The sequence below is a fragment of the Acartia tonsa genome, chromosome 13 (genome assembly GCF_053477335.1).
Source record: "Acartia tonsa isolate MP-2025a chromosome 13, ASM5347733v1, whole genome shotgun sequence".
NCBI classification, from domain to species: Eukaryota; Metazoa; Arthropoda; class Copepoda; order Calanoida; family Acartiidae; genus Acartia; species Acartia tonsa.
In genome coordinates, this window is record NC_137272.1 from 13,197,884 (window position 1) to 13,216,268 (window position 18,385).

The 18,385-nt window shown below is 33.9% G+C and overlaps 2 protein-coding genes across 2 annotated transcripts in view; one reads left to right on the plus strand and one right to left on the minus strand.

Moving 5' to 3' along the window:
* Positions 1 to 12,065, plus strand: part of LOC145303836 (fibroblast growth factor receptor-like 1) — a 52,301-nt gene extending 40,236 nt beyond the window's left edge. The window contains exons 6-15 of the mRNA XM_080145475.1: positions 544 to 655; positions 1,421 to 1,484; positions 2,109 to 2,228; positions 2,758 to 2,871; positions 4,500 to 4,601; positions 5,072 to 5,182; positions 5,600 to 5,755; positions 6,355 to 6,495; positions 9,784 to 9,981; positions 10,330 to 12,065. Of these exons, the coding sequence (XP_080001601.1) occupies positions 544 to 655; positions 1,421 to 1,484; positions 2,109 to 2,228; positions 2,758 to 2,871; positions 4,500 to 4,601; positions 5,072 to 5,182; positions 5,600 to 5,755; positions 6,355 to 6,495; positions 9,784 to 9,981; positions 10,330 to 10,490 (1,279 nt within the window). The 3' untranslated portion in view covers positions 10,491 to 12,065. The remainder of the gene's footprint in view (positions 1 to 543; positions 656 to 1,420; positions 1,485 to 2,108; positions 2,229 to 2,757; positions 2,872 to 4,499; positions 4,602 to 5,071; positions 5,183 to 5,599; positions 5,756 to 6,354; positions 6,496 to 9,783; positions 9,982 to 10,329) is intronic.
* Positions 12,066 to 14,920: 2,855 nt separating this feature from the next.
* On the minus strand, positions 14,921 to 17,250 carry LOC145303848 (uncharacterized). Its single transcript, XM_080145501.1, has one exon. The coding sequence runs from the start codon at positions 17,118 to 17,120 to the stop codon at positions 15,501 to 15,503; it is 1,620 nt and encodes a 539-aa protein (XP_080001627.1). The 5' UTR covers positions 17,121 to 17,250; the 3' UTR covers positions 14,921 to 15,500.
* Between the last annotated feature and the right edge of the window lie 1,135 nt (positions 17,251 to 18,385).

Consider the following 18,385-nt stretch of genomic DNA (forward strand, 5'->3'; position numbering starts at 1 on the left):
GGACAGAGAACTTTACAGGTACAGACAGACAGAGGGATAGGAAGATAGACAGACAGATTTATAGATAGATTCTATAGTCCGTGCTATACCCGGAGTTTAATGGTACAATGACAGAGAACTTTACAGGTACAGACAGATAGACAGACAGATACACAGACAGACAGATAGATAGATTCTATAGTCCGTGCTATACCCGGAGTTTAATGGTACAATTACAGAGAACTTTACAGGTACAGACAGACAGACACACAGACAGACACACAGACAGACAGATAGATAGATTCTATAGTCCGTGCTATACCCAGAGTTTAATGGTACAAGGACAGAAAACTTTACAGGTAAAGACAGACAGACATATAGACAGGGAGAAACAGATAGACAGATAGAAAAACAGACAGACAGATTGATAGATAGATAAATAGACATATATATAGACAGACAGTTTTATAGATTCTGTAGAGTTGGAGAGGGATCTTAGCTTAACAGGTTAATTCAAGGTTAATTCAAAATTCCTTTGATATGCTTTAGTTTTTTTTAATTTAGGGATTCAGGCCACATACTGACCTTTGGTAGCCTGCAGGCCTCTGATTCTGGTCTGTATACCTGTAATGCGCAGAATATCATTGGATCTATCTCTACTGAGTTTAACCTGCAGGTCAACACATATCCTTGTAAAAAAGTAACATAATGTTTGTCTGTCTATGTGTATAGTTTAAGATTTCGCTAACTGCTAAACGAAAATAGTTCACTTTTACAGTAAGGCTTTTCAAGGTCTAGGGAAGGGAACTACCATCCTTTTCAATAGAAATTGTCCCTATATTAAAGTTACCCCCCAACAAAAGAAATATTCTTAAATTTTTTTTAACATCTAAATTTTAAAAATGGAGGGTCGACTTCCCTCCCCCTTTAATTCAATTTCTCTGGTTTTCCAGCTCTGGCTCCGTAGCCCTGGGGGGGGGGGGGGGGCTAACCTTGTAATTTTAGCTTTAGAGAAAAAAGGTATTATTGAGGAAGGATATCTTTAATAGGGATTTTTCTCTTTGAGGAGCTTTAATGAAAAAACAACCCAATCCAGCAGTTAGCGAGATCATAAGTAACAAACAGACAGAGACAGTGATAAATTAGATTAAGGATAGAATATTTGTAAAATCCTTTTTTAATCTAGGTACCTATTAAGTTGAAAAAAATCGTTTTCTATAGTAGCTGGACAAAATGTCTTTAAAAGATCAGCCTTGTGACGTCATAAAAATGAGGGATTATCCATCTCTTTTTTAGAGGTTTTCTTCCCCACTTCTCCTCTCATCTACATCATTTTTATGACGTCACATGTGACATGGCTAATTTTTTAGATACAGCTACTTTTTTATCTGTATTAATTTCCGAGATTAATATTATTATTAACATATATTGCTTAATTTAGGTTGGTAGCCTGGATGGAGGTGTTGGACCCCGCATGGAAGGGCCTGGTAACCAAACAGTTGTTCAGGAATGATCAACATTTGTTTTAAGATACTTGATAATTTGATTTTTCATTTATTTACAGTATAACAGGAAATTAAAGTGATAAGATAAATGTACATCCCTAATAATGATACACTAAATTACCCCTTCTTTAGATCAAAGTTAGTGGTTGAAACGTTTGAACACTGAACCTAATTAACCAACCAATTAAAATTTACTAAAGTCTCCAAAGTTGTTAAGCCAACGAACAAGAAAGCGTTATTTTAAAACTTTGGGGACTAGTGTAATAGAAAAACCTGATTATAAAATAGGACAATTTTCCCAAATTTCATGCAACTAACAAAGCAGTCAATTAGAATTTTAAGGTAGATAAAAGAAGGACATACACCATATTTAGGCAAGGTTTAGGTTCTGTAATCTGAGGTTATTAGAAATCGAAAGACTATTCAATCTCATCTCAATAAATGAGAACAATATAAAATAGTAAGATTCTTTTGTCTGAAGCTTACTATCTCAAATTTTGCTTGTCGGAATGGGTCAGTTGGGTGGTTTTAGGCTACTCTTCTATCTTCTATTGCGCTCCCCTTAGTAATAAATACAACAATAAATCAAAAAAAAATTATAATTAATGTTGATTTCAAAATAATAGGGCGATACTGCCAAATTTGAGTGTCGGGTGCACAACAGTTTAGAATACCCAGCAGTCAAATGGCTCAGACGGGTGGACAACACTCCACAATGGATGAATAACGGCGGCGGCGTTTTAGGTAAATTGATGAGGGCCTTCGGCACAACCAGAAAAAAAATTATTTTGGTTCTTATTTTTATGAAAATCATACTCCCTCTCAATGAAATTCAAAGAAGGGTTAAAAATATAAGGGATAATACCCTCCATCAAAAATCAATGATCCTCAATAATTGGTTTAGGGCTCTTAGTTTTTATAAAAAAATTTGGACATTTCATTTATTAAAACGTGGATTTTTCACCCTCTAAAACAATCTTAGGTGGTAATTACTTCTAAATGTTAATTTGGAACCCTTGATGAAACATTTTGGAGGGGTAAAAGCTTTGTCTTTTTTTGCGGATTGCTATTCTCAAAAAATTGGTTTAGACCCTTTAGTTTTTAACATTACATACAAAAAAATGGTGAATTTTTCCCTTTCAAAAAATCTAAGGTGATAGGGGGGGGGCGGGGTTAGATACCATTAATTTTTTATTTCTGGGAATTGGTAGTAAAAGCTTTGACATTCTTGCGGATTTGCATCCCTGGGTTCAATTAAATTTTCTAAATTAAGGAGGTGGGGCAGGCACTTTGACCGGAGCAGGGATCTTAATGGACAACTTGATATCTGTGGACGGTACGGACCAATACCAACTTATTGAGGAGACGCAGTTGCTTGATTTGGGAGGTAAAACCTATCCTTATATAAAAGTAACTGAATGTCCGTTTGTATGTACTAAAGGATCTCGCTAATCGCTGGACCGATAGGGTTCTCCTGTACAATTTAGCTTCTTATATGTTCTGGAGAGGTTTGTTGAAGGGTACCAAAAAAAATTACTCTTTTCATTCAAGCTAGAATTGAAATTAGGCGGGGTTGACCTCCCCTCCTCCCGATTAAATTGCCCCTTGAAGCCTCTAGGGGCGTAGCTGCTAGTATTAACATAAGTTTGTCGTCATAATGTCATTAGTGTCGTTAATATGTCACTCATAGTGGACATAATTAATACTTCATGTTTTAACAGAGAAACTTGAAATTTTATAAACAATCTATTCTATAGGTAGGCTATGTTAGTTTTAATGGCGGAAATTTGGAGGAATTTTAGTTTTTCTCCCATTGAAAAATCCTTCCCTTGGTTACTGAGATTAATAGTTTAAGTTTTGTAATTAATAAAAACTTTTAAATTTCTAACATTAACTTTCGAACCATGTCTAAAACACACAGAATATCCTAGCTTTTCTACATTTATGCTGTTTGTCCGTTTGTCCGATTGTCTATTAAGGCATTTTAGAATCATACAATGAATTTCAAACCTTGTATAGAGGAAAAAGGCGCAATTTGAAAGTATATCAAGTATAAAGGTTTTGAATTTTGTAAATTTTGATCTCTAGGACGATTGGGAAAAATGCTAGGAGCATGTCAATGTCAATATAATTCATATAATTTGTTTCATATACCTAATCATATTTCATGTAATAACTTTTCTCAAAAGTTTTTGATATGATTATAATTTTGTCTTTAAGCTTAACCTCTGAGGGGTGCCCTAACCCTGTGGGGGTACCATTTACCCAATATAACCTAACCTAATATATAATAAAATTATTGGAAGTGCAATTTTATGAAATATACCTAACGTATATGAAATTAACTTTTGAAATGTTATTAAAGGAATTGTAATTTTAAGAAATTAAATTATATAAAATTAAAGCTTAAATTCTTCGTCTTCTTGACATGATCCAAACTTCCTATGAAAGTTACCAACTTAGATTTAATTTTAAACAAAACAATCATTAATTGTGAGCAAGGCTCATGTACAGTGGCGTGTACAGGGTTTTGCTAGTGGTTTAAAAGGGCAAGGTTGCTTTATATTTAAATTAAAGTTGTTTTGGCCTTTACGTTTCAGAAAATAATTTATAAATGCTCAAAGTTTGCATGTTTTTTAAAAAGGCATCAGTTTTCATGAAAACTAGTCTTGTAGAAGAAAGTAATGGGCACCTTTCCCCTTTATACATTCTAAATTACAAATCTCTGTGTACGAACCTTCTGCTAGACAAAAAGTGGTCATTTTTCTGTAATGCTACATTAACATATCTATAGTTTAGATGTATATACACAGATATCTACCTCACCCTTGTCGATGACATTTTTCGTCTGCTAGCAATTTGTTTTCTGCTACCTGGCTGTATTATTCACGAAATCATTAGATGATTTTCAAAGACCAAATTGAGAGTCGGCACAAGGTCATTGCGCTAGGGAAATGCAGTTATTTAACCATTTCCCCCTCTAGTGTTTTACTCAAATGCGACATTTATTTCTAGGTGGAGAGTATGTGTCAAAGCTGGAGATACCCGCAGTATCAGCAGCCTCTGCTGGACTATACCTATGTTTCTTGGCCACTCAACAAAATCTCAACTCTTTAGGCAAAGTATTTCAATTACAAGAATGGTGCACGAAAATAGTTTTAAACCATTCCATGGCTTAATTTTATAATCCTATTTTCATCAAATTACTTTATTATCTATGTGAAACATCCAAAAAATTTAGAACTCAATTGTTTTAGTGGTTACCGAGATCTTAACCTTACTGCTTTTTATATTAGGATTGGGAAAGGTTGCGTGATTTATTATTTTTGTTTTTAAAAATCCGGGATCTTTAGAGATAAGACAATGGACGATAAATCGATTTACATTACATCCCCGAATAATAAAAAAAATTACCCCTTCTTTAGATTGGAATTATTGGTTGAAAAGTTTGGACACTAGGCATCAGTTTGGTTTCAACTTATAAAAACTCATTAAAAGTATTCAAGAAAACTTGGGTTTTAAACTTTGGGTACTGGTGAACTGAAAAAAAACACTATTTCTTTAATAAAAATACTTTACCCCTGCAGGAAGCCTTAGTTACGCTGCACAGAGCTCCTCCTCAGCCCTGGGGGGCGTGGGGTATGGCGTGGGGATGAACAAGTTTGATGTCATTCCTGCATATCTCACTGTCATTCAAAGTAAGTTTATATATTTATACTAGGAATTGAGGTGGAAAAAATAGCCTAAATCCATCCAAATCCTTAAATTTCATAATAAAAAATGTTCGTATCATAAAAGATCTAAAGGGATAAGACAATGGCCGTTAAATTGATGTACATCCCCAATGATGATACACAACATTCAATAAAAGTTCTCAACGTTGTTGAGACAACGAAAAAGAAAATTATTTATAAGACTTTTGACACTACTAGAAGTTTTGGGAATGCATTATCCAACAAAAGGGACCACTCATTATCATGCATATTAAGGACTTCCTGATAAAGGTCGTGTAAAAAGAGATACTTAAGAACAGACAGACAGACATAACTTTTAGAGTAGCGTCTATACCAAGAATTTAAAAATAATAATTATCAGATGAAATATATATTTTCTAGAATCATCTGTGGAGCCCAACATAAGTAGTGCAGACGATACAGTGCCGCTAACAATTCTGCTGGCAGCTGTGGCCGCCATCTTTGCTCTGTCCGCCATCTTGCTTTTCCTGTGCTGCTACCAGCGACGCCAGAAACAGCTGGAGGCGGGTTCTACAGGTATCAAATATCTGGGTATAATCCCTTTCCTGACAACGACTCTTAAGGAGCGTTTCGTCGAATTTTCATAGTAGCTTTTTATATGTTATATTAGGTTAAATTAAGTGATTGCCGCGCTGGGGCCAGAAATAGGAGAAAATCTACTGTGAAAATAAGATGAAACGCCCCTTAAGAGGCGTTGTTACGAAAGGAACTATACCCAAATATCATATTTTAAAAGTTTGTTTGTATATCAAACAAGGATGACAAATGCATAAGTAGCGCAGCCCAAAAAAAAGTCAGGGAATGATTAAAACGGACAAAATGAGTTATAGAGCACATGTTCAGTTGTTATGAAAAAAAGAAGATAAAGCGTAGATGTGCCTAAGTCATAGGAATCTTTACTGAAAATTTCAGCTGTTTATCATCAATAGCAGCTGAGGAAATTGCATTTACGTTACATTAAAGATATGGACTGACTGACGGACAGACAAAGTAAATTAATGGGGGAAACTACCTAGTGAACAATTTATATGCTAGGTCAAATAAAATTTTATTGCGCTTCGCGCACTTATTTATCGACATCCTGTGAACGCACTTACCAGCCAACAATATTTCAGGTAGCGGAGAGCAGCAGTTACCCTGTCCGTCCAGAGAAGCTCTCATTGACCAACACCACAACATTAATCGACAAGAACAGCAGTTGATCTATCACCAACAGCACGCCTACCATCCCTACTCAGACTATCATCAGTCTACAGGTATCAATATCTTGGCTGATTATTGAGATAGTTAGTTGATTACCATTAGATTTAAACAAGTGCCTAGGTATGCTTATTAAATTATTATAGTCTTAAATATTGTATGAAAAAAGTTTGTTTGTGTAACATTTTTGGCGTGTCTTCGCTTTTTTTGTTCTGTTCTGAAGGTCCGGGCTAACAAAATTCTATGATTTGCTAGTTTACTATTGGTCTAAAAATTGCCTGTAATACGATGCTATATATGATTTTTCAGTATTGCTGAGACCCGGTTCTAATCCAGCGGATATTATTCGGTTTTGAAGCCATGATGGAATAGTTATTTCTTACATCGTATTATAAACGGCTTTCCGCGGATATAAAAATGTACAATTATGATATGATATGATTTATTAGCAGTAAATTACAGATTAATTTTACAAATAATGTAATACATTTTAAATTACATCATTTTTATAGATATATTTATTTATATTGACATAATTAGGGTAACTGTACTACAGGGCCTTTAAAGTCAATCTTGACTGTCCTTCGGCCCAATTTTCATTTAATTTTTTTAAAATGTTTACAAGTTTCACAAATAATATAAAATAATATTAGCTATTTACAGGGTATGGCATTAAAGTAGCTTACTGGTTGCGATATTTAAATTATATTTATATTTTTCCACAGGGATAACACTTTCTCTCCCTGCATTGAAATGTTTTGTACTTTGATATACACTTATTTTTTACATATTTTTTAACAGCTTTGGATGAATTTAATGATCTTAGCTCACCTGCCCAACTATTCCAAATTTTTGGAATTTTTACTGAAGGGAAAGATTCATAGATTTTATAATTTGGCTTCTCTACTCTAAGACATTTTGATCTAGTATTTTGCAATGGTGTTAGAAAATTAAGCATACATTTGGGAAGTTTGTTTTCTAAATATTTAGAGACAAATTCAACTACATTTGCATCCCTTAGGTCAAAAATGTTAAGAATATCTAGTTTTCCCATCAGGGGCTCGGCATGCACATTGTACTTAGCATTTAAAACATTTCTTACAGCTTTCTTCTGTAGGTTATGAATTTTTGTAATATGCTCATCCTTTGCCGCCCCCCAAACAATTAAGCCATACTCTATGTGGGGCTTAGCGAGGCTGTTGTAAATTGTTTTTAAAGTAGTGGTTGGAAAGAGCTTTTTTGTTTGGGATAGGGCATATACTGAGCTTGCTATTTTATTTTCTACATAGTTTATATGTTTGTCCCACTTAAGTTCATCATCTATAAGAACACCAACAAACTTGAAAAATTTAGTATTACAATCTCTGCCAATTCTTTCAATTTTTTCCCCTCCTATTTTCAATGTGCATAACTCTGGATCAAATGGCTTTTTATGTGGGCGAAAAATCATATATTTAGTTTTTGATACATTCAAGGCTAGTTTATTTGCTCTAAACCAATTTTTTGCTTTATCAAGTTCTAAATTAGAATCTGCAATTAAGTCATTTAAACTGTTTTTAACCTATTTTTGAATGGGGGGTCAAAAATATACTAGGACACCTATAGAATCAGACTGCAGAGCCCAAATTTGAATTAAGTCCCCAGTAATCTTTTTTGGGGGGATTTAAAAATTAATTTTTAGTGTTGCTGTAATCATTTTGACCGAAGCAAAAGCTTTTTTTTACTTCGGGTAATATTGTGGCTTACAGAACATTTTTATATAATTCACTTTATATTGATACAATAAAAAAACATTACTCTGTTCATTGGAAATATTTTTTTTTTCCAAAACAATTAATTTCATTGAAAAATCTAACATTTACAATAAAACAAATAATTCTGAAATCTAACCAATAACAAGTCTTGTTTTATATAATTCTTTACAATTCAAAAAAAGAGTGTTTTCACAAAGTGACTTATTTCCAATGTAGTTAAATATTTTTTATTTAATTAAAATGAAAAGAATGAAAACCGTACACATAAAAGATACATACTTTTTAAAATTATTTTAAAAGATAAGTTTGAATAATCTTATTTTATAACACATTTGTATATGTGACAAAAATAAATTTGTTGTATTGCATAAACATTTGTTGTCATTTAACCCTTTACAGCCATTTTTTATGTTTTTAAAATAAGTGAGAGAACACAAACATGTTAATGTTAATTCGTTGATATATTATAAAGAATTAACTTTTTAGTGAATTTTTATAGTAAAATCATAAGGCCTAATTTTACTCTATACCAGAATACAATATTTATGAAGCAAAACACTCTAAAAGCTACGAATTTTACCCAAATAAAAGAAAGACCTTTTGCTCGGATCAAAATGATCACGGCAACAGTAAAAATTAATATTTAAATCCCCCCAAAAAAGTTTATTGGGGACTTAATTCAAATTTAGGCTCTGCAGTCTCATTCTACTGGTGTCATAGTATATTTTTCATATACGTTTTAAAAATGGGTTAAAAACAGTTTAAGTTGTTGTTTGATTTGCTAAAAGTAGTATCATCAGCAAATAAATTTGTTAAAAAGGATGTTGCATTTGGTAAATCATTTATGTATAGAATGAATAAGAGGTTAAGAGTTTAATAACTAGTTATTTTAGCGCCGAGGTGCCGAAGGCACCGGCTAAAAAAACTGGTTTTAATCTTATGATTGTACATTTTTATATTCGTAGAAAGCTGGATATAATACGATGCTAGACATAGTTTTTTCGTATGGATGAGAACCAGTTCCTATCCACCGGATTCGAATGAATACGAGAAAATAAATTCTTGGCGTTCTATGGGGTTTGTATGTCTTTACACGAACGGACAATGATCTTTTTTCATTTCAAAAAAGAAAATAAGCAGCTTATACCAACAACGAAATTAATTCGGGGGAAAATCACGAAACCTATACGTGCTTTTAAGCTGTATTTGGGTGGGGGGCAACATTTAGTAAAATTTACAACCTTTTTATCTGCCCCCCAAATATTATTTTAAATTTATTTCGCTTGTTGGCTATACCTTATTCCTGTGCATTAGGTAGTTTTTATGTAAACTAATCTTACTAAAATATAAAACTAAAATATGTCTATAGGGTCATAGCAAAATGGGGATAGATGTCACTGCTTCTGATCTACCTATTCTATTGACGTCAGGAAATACCCTATACCCCATCTCTTTTCTAGGGGGTTTCTTTCTCCCTTCTCTTTCTCTTTTCCTCTACTATGACGTCAATAGAATGGGTAGGCCAAAAGCTGTGACATCTATCCCCATTTTCCTATGACACTAAACACTGCAACCTAAAAATATTTGTAGGTAGCGGAGGTGGTGGTATGAACATTGTGGTGAACAACATGGATGACCTATTGAACCACAACACCCAACAGCTGTTGCAACAACATCATTACCCGTATCAACCAATGACAACAACCACTACTACTACAACAGCAACAGCTAAACATTCGTCTAGTTCCCCGGCGGTCAGCAGAAAATCTACTAAATCTAGTAGTACAGGTATTAATTATAGTGTAGCCACACTGCTTTAAAAATAAAGCGTGATTAACAGCGCTTTTATTGCATGACCTTTTTCTCGTAGATGTTTAGGGCCAAGGCATTCAATAATCTTGAAATTTATGTTTAATGCTTATTTATAGATTTTGAAAACTTAAGACATGCTCTTTTTGCAAAATTAAAATATTTGGCAATTTTAACTGATTTAGTACCATTCAAAGATTTTTCATTAACAACATTTTATGACTTCTCTGGTACACAAGAGATATTTTCTAACATTTAACTTCTATTGCTGCGATACTGGGAGACGTAACTGTCCTTGTCTCGTTTAAACTTTCTAAACTTTTACAGGAAAATCCACAAAATCTGGAAAATACCTCGGAGCTGGTGGGGAGGAGAACACGTACGAGGTGCCCCACGTTTTTCCCGCCCACACAAAGTCACGTGATCCAAAACAAAATGGCGGCGGCTATTTTTTGGCGCCAAACGGATATTATGGCGCGAGGAGATGAGCTTCAACTGTGCTTGTGTGATATCGTGATATTATGAACTATGAAAATAGAAGAAAAATAGGATTTTAAAATACAGTTTTTTTTGTGATAAATGCATACAGTTAAAAATATTATAGCAATAACGAAATTAATATGATAGAAAAATTATTAATTTAAAGAATCTCGTCAAAGTGACTTGAAATATGCTGATAAAAAGCTACTTAACAAGTTTTTCTTTTTGGTTGGTTTGGCGTTATTGCCCTTTGGTCACAAGAAAGATAACAATCGGGGGGAAAGAATGTCCAGGCTTTCCTTTGGGAGGGGGGACACAAAATCATAACTTTAGGGGTTTTTTTGGTTGGGGGGGGGGGGGGGGATTTTAAAATTTCCCATCCCATTCTCTGGACGTTTTGAAATGGGGGATTTAATCTTCAAAATCAAGAAAAAAGAGAAAGATTAACATTAAATAGAAGAAATTTTCTGTAGTAATATATATATATTCAATTGTTTTTATAAAACGTTCTTGCTTTTTTCAAAATAAAATATTCCAACTCTTAAATTACTGATATTCAGTCAACCAATACTTTTTGTGATTCATTCTGTAGACAAAAATATGAATATATTTCCACTATGCTTTCGAAACCAATCAAAAATCTGCTGTATTTGAATGGTAATGAGGCATGCTGAAAAATCATGTGTCGTAACATAGACAATTTTACATAAATGATCAATTTTTCTAGTTATTGATCGCATCGTATTTTAAACAGTTATCCAAGGATAAAAAAATCAAGGATAACAGAACCAACAAAACTAAGTTTATTTCTACTATTTGTTATTTCATTTTTTTTGTGGGAAATTCTTTGAAATGTGATACGATACTTGATTTTTCAGTACAGCTCAGAATGTGTTTTATTCCTGTGAAAATTTTATTGAATTCGGAGCCATACCGGAAGAAACTTAATAGGGATTACTTTTGGCTTTAAGCAGACTTTGAATTAAACCAATAATTAATAATTTAGGCTTTTAACCCATTAAATATTAGTATAATATTATTTAGTATAACCAGGGACAAGGGAATGATATTCAGACAAACAATTCTAAAGGAAAATTTCCCCACAACCCCCTTCCCTTTTCCCTCCCCCTTCTTACCCACTCCTGTTCAATTACATGAAAAAACAAAATATACGTCCAAATTACTTTAAAAGGTTTTGTGATTTTTTGTAGAATTGATTGCTAGAATAGCTACCCCTGAGTATAAATAAAATTGAGCGGGTTGGATGAATCAGGAGAAATAATTCCTTTAGAATTGTTTGGCAGAATCCTGTTAATAATCCGTAAAATTGTGAGTAAGCTTCCAGTCAAATGCGCTTATTAATTCTAACTGTTCTTAATGTTGACCAAACGCTTAGTATAATTAAACGCACATTTAGATACAGTTTGACTTAATAAGCGCAATTTACTGGAATTTTACTCACAACTTTACTTATTATTGCATAAGCTACAAATCCTTTTATTGTGAAACAGGCTTTTCATGATTATATTTGTTTTTGTTACCTATCTATGTAAATTATTATTAAAATAAATGTTTTGAGATAATTCCTTTTTATGTTGTTAAATAGAGTAGCTATTCAATTATTTACTTTGTCTGTCAGTCCATAACGCTTTGGGGGAATTGTGATTTTCTCGGATGTTATTTAGGATAGACGGCTGAAATTTTTAGTGATGATTCCCTTTTACAACAAGCAACTAGTATATAATAAGAGATATAAGTTTTCCGGAATTTTAATGTAGGGAGTAGATTTGAAATCTGCATCAAATTTTAAGGATTTTTTATAAAATTCGTTTTTTGTAAAATTCTTTATCTAAAAGCGAAAATACATTTTAAGTTAATTAATTTTGACCAATAGGATAGGTGGATTTTAAACTACCTGCGCTCTAATTGGTTGAATGATGTACGACATCCAATCAGAGCTCAGATTTTTAAAATCCACCAATCACAGATGCCAAAATTAATTAACTTAATTTGTATTTCCGCTTTTAGATAAAGAATTATACAAAAAACGAATTTTATAAAAAATCCTTAAAATTTGATGCAGATTTCAAATCTACTCCCTACATTACAATTCCGGAAAACTTATATCTCTTAGTATATAATGTACTTGGTCGCTCTTTCTGTCGGCCATGCTTCAAAAGACAAAGATACTTATTTTTTATCTAGGTTTCGTGATGTTTTCTTTTATAATTAAGCACATATTCTCTCTCTTTTTGAATATATGCTCTATAGCTAAATTTGTCTGTTTGTCCATCCATGATTTTAGGTTCTTCGCTTCTTATGGATGTTGTCATCCTTAATATATTTTTAGTATCGGAACTACCCTTCAACGTATATGTAAGTACGTACATCGTGAATATACCTATTTATCTGACTACCGGCTCATTCCTTTTAAAGTTTTGTGCAATAGTTATTTTGACACACAACAGTATTGCTAGTATTATGTTCAGGTAAATTTTTCAAAGTTTAACGTTCTGACAGGGTACCGGACTTAAACTTTAAATTTCTTGGGTGTTGCCATTAGGTGGGCAGAAGCAGCTGTATCCACTCATCTAAAACAGCCAGAGTAAAAAGTCACACAACCCTAAATTTAAGGAGGGTTGGTGGATATTTCTCCTTTTTTGGGCGTCAATTTATAAATCAAGTATATTGATTACGATGGGGGGTAGTATTCAGTTTTCATGGCTGGAGCTAATGAGTAAAGATCTCGGACATGCTAGTCCTAAATGGTTTTATTACTTTACAGTGAGGCTTTATAAATGTCTTTTAGCAGTTATAGGCTACCCCTCCCTCCCCCTAGAGGATAGGGGCGAAGCAACCTGTATCATTATAAACCAACGGCGATGATTGATTATTTAATAACAAACTTGTTAGGGGGGTACTTGAGGTCGGAATGGAGAAGTCACCCTCCCCCCTTATTTTTAAATTTAAGTTTTTAAAAGAACAGTTCATAAGAAACTTGTTAAGGGGTACTTGAGGTCGGAAGGGGGAAGTCACCCCCCCCCCCCCCTATTCTTAAATTTTAGTTTTTCTTTGATGGTGGTGGTACCCTCCTCCAAAATAGAAGCTACATTGTAAAAAGAACCATATCGGTTCAGCAGTTAGATATCCTTTAGTACAAACAGACAAACTTCATATTACTTTTATTCAATACCACATATTATTATCACATTATTTTACCATTACCTCGTCAGGGCGGGATTCTCCTTCGATTTAAGTGATCATCTAGAGATTCAAAGCATCATCCGCGTGTAATGAGATGCGATACTCTAACTCCTAAGGAATTTAGGTTAAGTAACATCAATCAGACAACCAACCCTTTGATTGCACGACCTTTGTATGAAAAGTCCCAACTTTTCATGGTGATGGGTTGCGCCTGTTTATGGGCCAAGGCATTCCCCCTACTCTTAATATAGCAGCGATAGAAACCATTTTTAACGTCTTTAGTTATGTCGTGGTGTCGGACCGAGAATCGAACCTATCACCTCCCCGGCGACGAGCGGATGCGCTACACGATTACGGGTTATTATTCTTCCATGTTTGAATTAAACGCTTCTACACAATCGCTGACTTATTAACACACATTATAATATACCTTTGATGTTTTATGTTATACTAGCGGCTACGCCCCCTAGAGGCCTCTAGGGGCACTTGAGGAGGGGGGAGTCGAATTTGATAACCCAATTTCTTATTTTAGATTTTAAAAGTAAAAAAAAAATTTGGGGGGGGTTTGTAGTGTCCAACCCCCCAAGAAAATATTTATAAACCTTCCCTAGAACTATGAGAAGCTACCCTGTTAAGGAGAACCCGATGGGTTCAGCAGTTAGCAAGATCCTTCAGTACACACAGATACACAAACATCCTGTTACTTTAGTATAAGGATTAGCATCTACCCCCCTAGCATCTAGGAGTTCTGACTTCAAAAAATGGACAGAAAAATAGTCTAAAACCATTCCAATGCATAAATCTAGAAATAGAATTGTCTAAAACCATCCAGGGACATAAGTGTAGCTTCCTTAAAAGGGAGAGGTTCTTTAGTTTTTGAAATTTTAAGCTTTTGACAAAAACTTACTTCTCAATATGTCCTAAATTTTTTATACATAAACACAGTTTATTACAATGTAAATATGTAAAAGCTGTTATTGATGAGCTACATTTGCACAATAACGTCCTTGTTTAACTGATAACAATACTAGATTCAACCATAAATACATAGATTCTAGATGTAGAATTTTTTACATACAAAAACAATGTTTAGTATTGAGTATGTAATAAGGATACTTATAGAGATGCTCTGCATATATAAATAGATTTTTTCTTATTTATAGTATATTAGGTATATTTTTACAGTATTCAAACTCTAAAATTACTACATTATTGGTTATATACATTATGAATATTATACACAAGTATGTTAAACTATACAAAAATTATATGCGAGCGAATTACATTTTAAAGGGGGGTGTATACACCTCCCCCCCCCCCTGATCATTTACTCATAGGCATTTTCTAGGGATGATTTATAGGCCAGGGGGTTAAAAAATAAATTTTACTGACTAACCCCCCATAAGGTAGTATCTAAGGCGGCATACCCCCCTTTAAAAATGTTGTCCTCTATATCATTATCCACATCGATAAAAGTGCTTAGAATTTAGAATTTAAAATCAATGGATTAATATTACATATATTTTAAAACAAGGACAATCAATAGCAAGGCGCAGTTTATCAGAAAGATAAGTTATAACAATATCTAAAGTTAAAATAAACCATAAACTAATTAGATGTTGAAGTTTGAAAAGTTTAATATAATAAAATAAAGAAAAAAATATTATAGCATCTGTATATTGCTAAATTATTATGAATCGATTGATAACTTTTTTGTGGCAGTTCGAAACAAATGGTTACTCTAATTTTTCTTGTGTGATACAGAAAGGTATCTTTATATGATTTGATTTGTTTGTAGAGTTTCTCATTTCTTGTTATTGAGTGGCTTGAAAGTTCCAAATAAGGATAGTTTCATCAATTGAACCACCAGATATTATTTGTGTTTCATCAAACTGGAAACAATTCACAGAGCCTGTATGTTCCTCCAGTGTTCTGATACAAACTGCATCACTTGCATTATTTGTATCCAGAGCTGCTTCAAGGTCCCAGATTTTTATAGTTCCGTCACCAGATGCAGAAACTATTCTTGTGGCATCAAACCTGACACAGTTGATCCAATGATTATGACCTTCTAGTTTTATGAGGCCCTGACCTGTCTCAATGTCCCAGATTCTCACACTTTTATCAGCACTTCCAGATACAACCAGATTATTCTTAAGTTGCAGACTACATACCCCGTATGTGTGTCCAGTCATTGTCTTCTGTAATTCTAATGATTTGGTTGACCAAACTTGAATATCATGATTACATACATTTACTATATGTGCCTCATCAAAGTCAATACAATGATATATTCCAACTGAATGTAATACTTTGTTTAATGTAATATCTGTGAGACTTTTCATTCTCCATACAGATAATTTATCCTTCCAGGTACCTGTAACTAAAATGCCTTTAAAGTTACATTTAAGACTAAACACTGCATTATCAAGTTTTAATGTGTTTAAAAGTTCATAGTTGCCATTAAACCGCCATATTTTCAAATGCTTATCTTCAGAACCACTCAATAATATATTATTATCAAATTGTAAACACCAAACTTTATCAGTATGAGCTTTAATAACATGTTCTAATTTTAATGTTTTTTTGTTGTAGATGTGAATAGAACCATTCCATAGTCCTGTAACAATTTTCTTTTCATCATATTGTAAACATGCAACAGCAGAACCAGTCTCTATTTTTTGTAGGTTATAACTACCTTTCTCCAAGTGATTGTTAATTTTGGGCAAGCCTGGGTTGAAATAAAGTGCTTTTTTAAAGGAGCGAATTAAAAATTCAAAGCTTTGTTTAAATCCAAGTGTATGGGGAATGTTGTCCATAACATCTGAGACATCTCTAAGCAATAATAACAGATCCTTATCACAAGCACTGTTCATGAATACCTTGACAAGAGATTCTATAAACCAACTACCATTGAACTTATCCCTGTAAGCCACAAATCCCGGCACAGTTGAAAAGGCAATGACCATGTCCCGCCAACTGGGATCCTTGGTCTGAGTTCTAATTGGCTTAATTGGTTTTGCATCTGTCTGAGGAATCCTTGTCACTCCAACATCATGTTCATGGCCTCTGCAGGCCTGGAAAGCAATAAACTTTGGCTTTCCTTTCAGTTCAATGCAGGTAAATTTTCTTAAGATTTTATCTATATCCAAATTTAATCCATCTGAGCATTTTATATAGTTTTCATCTCCATGTGACATCATGAACACCATCAGCATATCACCTTTAAGCATCACAGGATTCTTTCCAACCAAATCTAGGGTATCTAATGTATCTTGTTTATTCAAATCCTGATAAGTCTCAACTTTAAATCCCAGCTGTTTGCATAATTCCTGAAGATTTTCAACATCAATCTGGCTTCCTTCCCTTTTTTCTTCATCTGGAATGTTATCATAATTAAAGATAACAGCTAAACCTCTTGGAGTAGAATTCATTGGATATGTACCCCATTCTACATTCCCAAATTTTACTTCTCTTGCTTTCTTAACTTTAACTTCCAGCTTATTAGAAGGACTATGAGTTTGTCTTAGCTGCTTTTCGATTGTTGATGTACCATCGCTGTTTGTAGATTTACTGTAATCGTTTCCCATCCTAAATTTTTTATATTGTTAAAAAATGTAGGTAGGTATTCTTTTGAAACTTTTTGTTACCCTATGACCCTATGATCTCTCTTTGTGTTTGTTTGTGACAAATTATGACCCCATGGCAAAATTATGTGGGAGGATTCATGGTCCCAGATGTCAATATCCCCACCCCCATACATCTCTCTTTACAAGAGTTCTACACCACCCTGAAACAGTCAGGGGTTGTGTCAAGGTAAAAAAATTGCACACTTTGCCATCAATTTACCAATCAAAGTCTTATTATTTGACTTTTTTACGTTAATCATATAAGGGGGTGGCCTGGACACATATGGGGTTGTATCCAATCCCCTAACACTAAAATAACACCCTATTGCTGTCTGTAGTATACCCCCTCCCCCCCCCCCCCTAAACCTATTTAAAATATAGTTTTAGGCTATTTTTCTTCCCTCACTTTTCAAATACAAGGCCCCTGATGCTAGGTGCAAAGCTGCTAGTCAAGATATCACGGTGAATTATGAAAATATTCCAAGGCTAGCATCCAAGCGCGTACAAACTTTTTTATTTGTGGGGGTAAAATTTTTTAGGGGGGGGGGTAATTTGTTTTTTGGGGGAATAAAATGGCGTGCGAAGCGTGCTGCAAATTTCCCCCCCAAAAAAAAAAAAAAATTTTCCCCCGGGGGTAAAATTTGCTTGGGGGGTAATTACCCCTCCTCCTTGAAATATGTTGGCAGGGGTAAATTTTTTTTTTTTGGGTGGGGGTAATTTAATAATGTAAAAAGGTACCTACCTAATAATAAAATACTATTTAATGTATAGTAGTAAAAAAGCGCGCAAAAATTTTTATTTTGGGGGTGAAGGAGATTACCCCCCAAAATTGTTTGGGGTGGTAATTACCCCCTCCTAAATGGTTGGGGGTGCCGTAGGTAGGGGTAAATTTTTACATGGGGGGGGGGGTAAAATGAAAAATATTTTTGGGGTGGGGTAATCAGCCCTTTACCCCCCCCCCCTTGGACGTCCTTGAAAAAAAGGGTTTCCTTAGCATTACATTGAGGCTAGAGTATGGGCTTTTATTTATGATATTTCTTCATTTTCTTTTAGGATAATTTAATTTATAC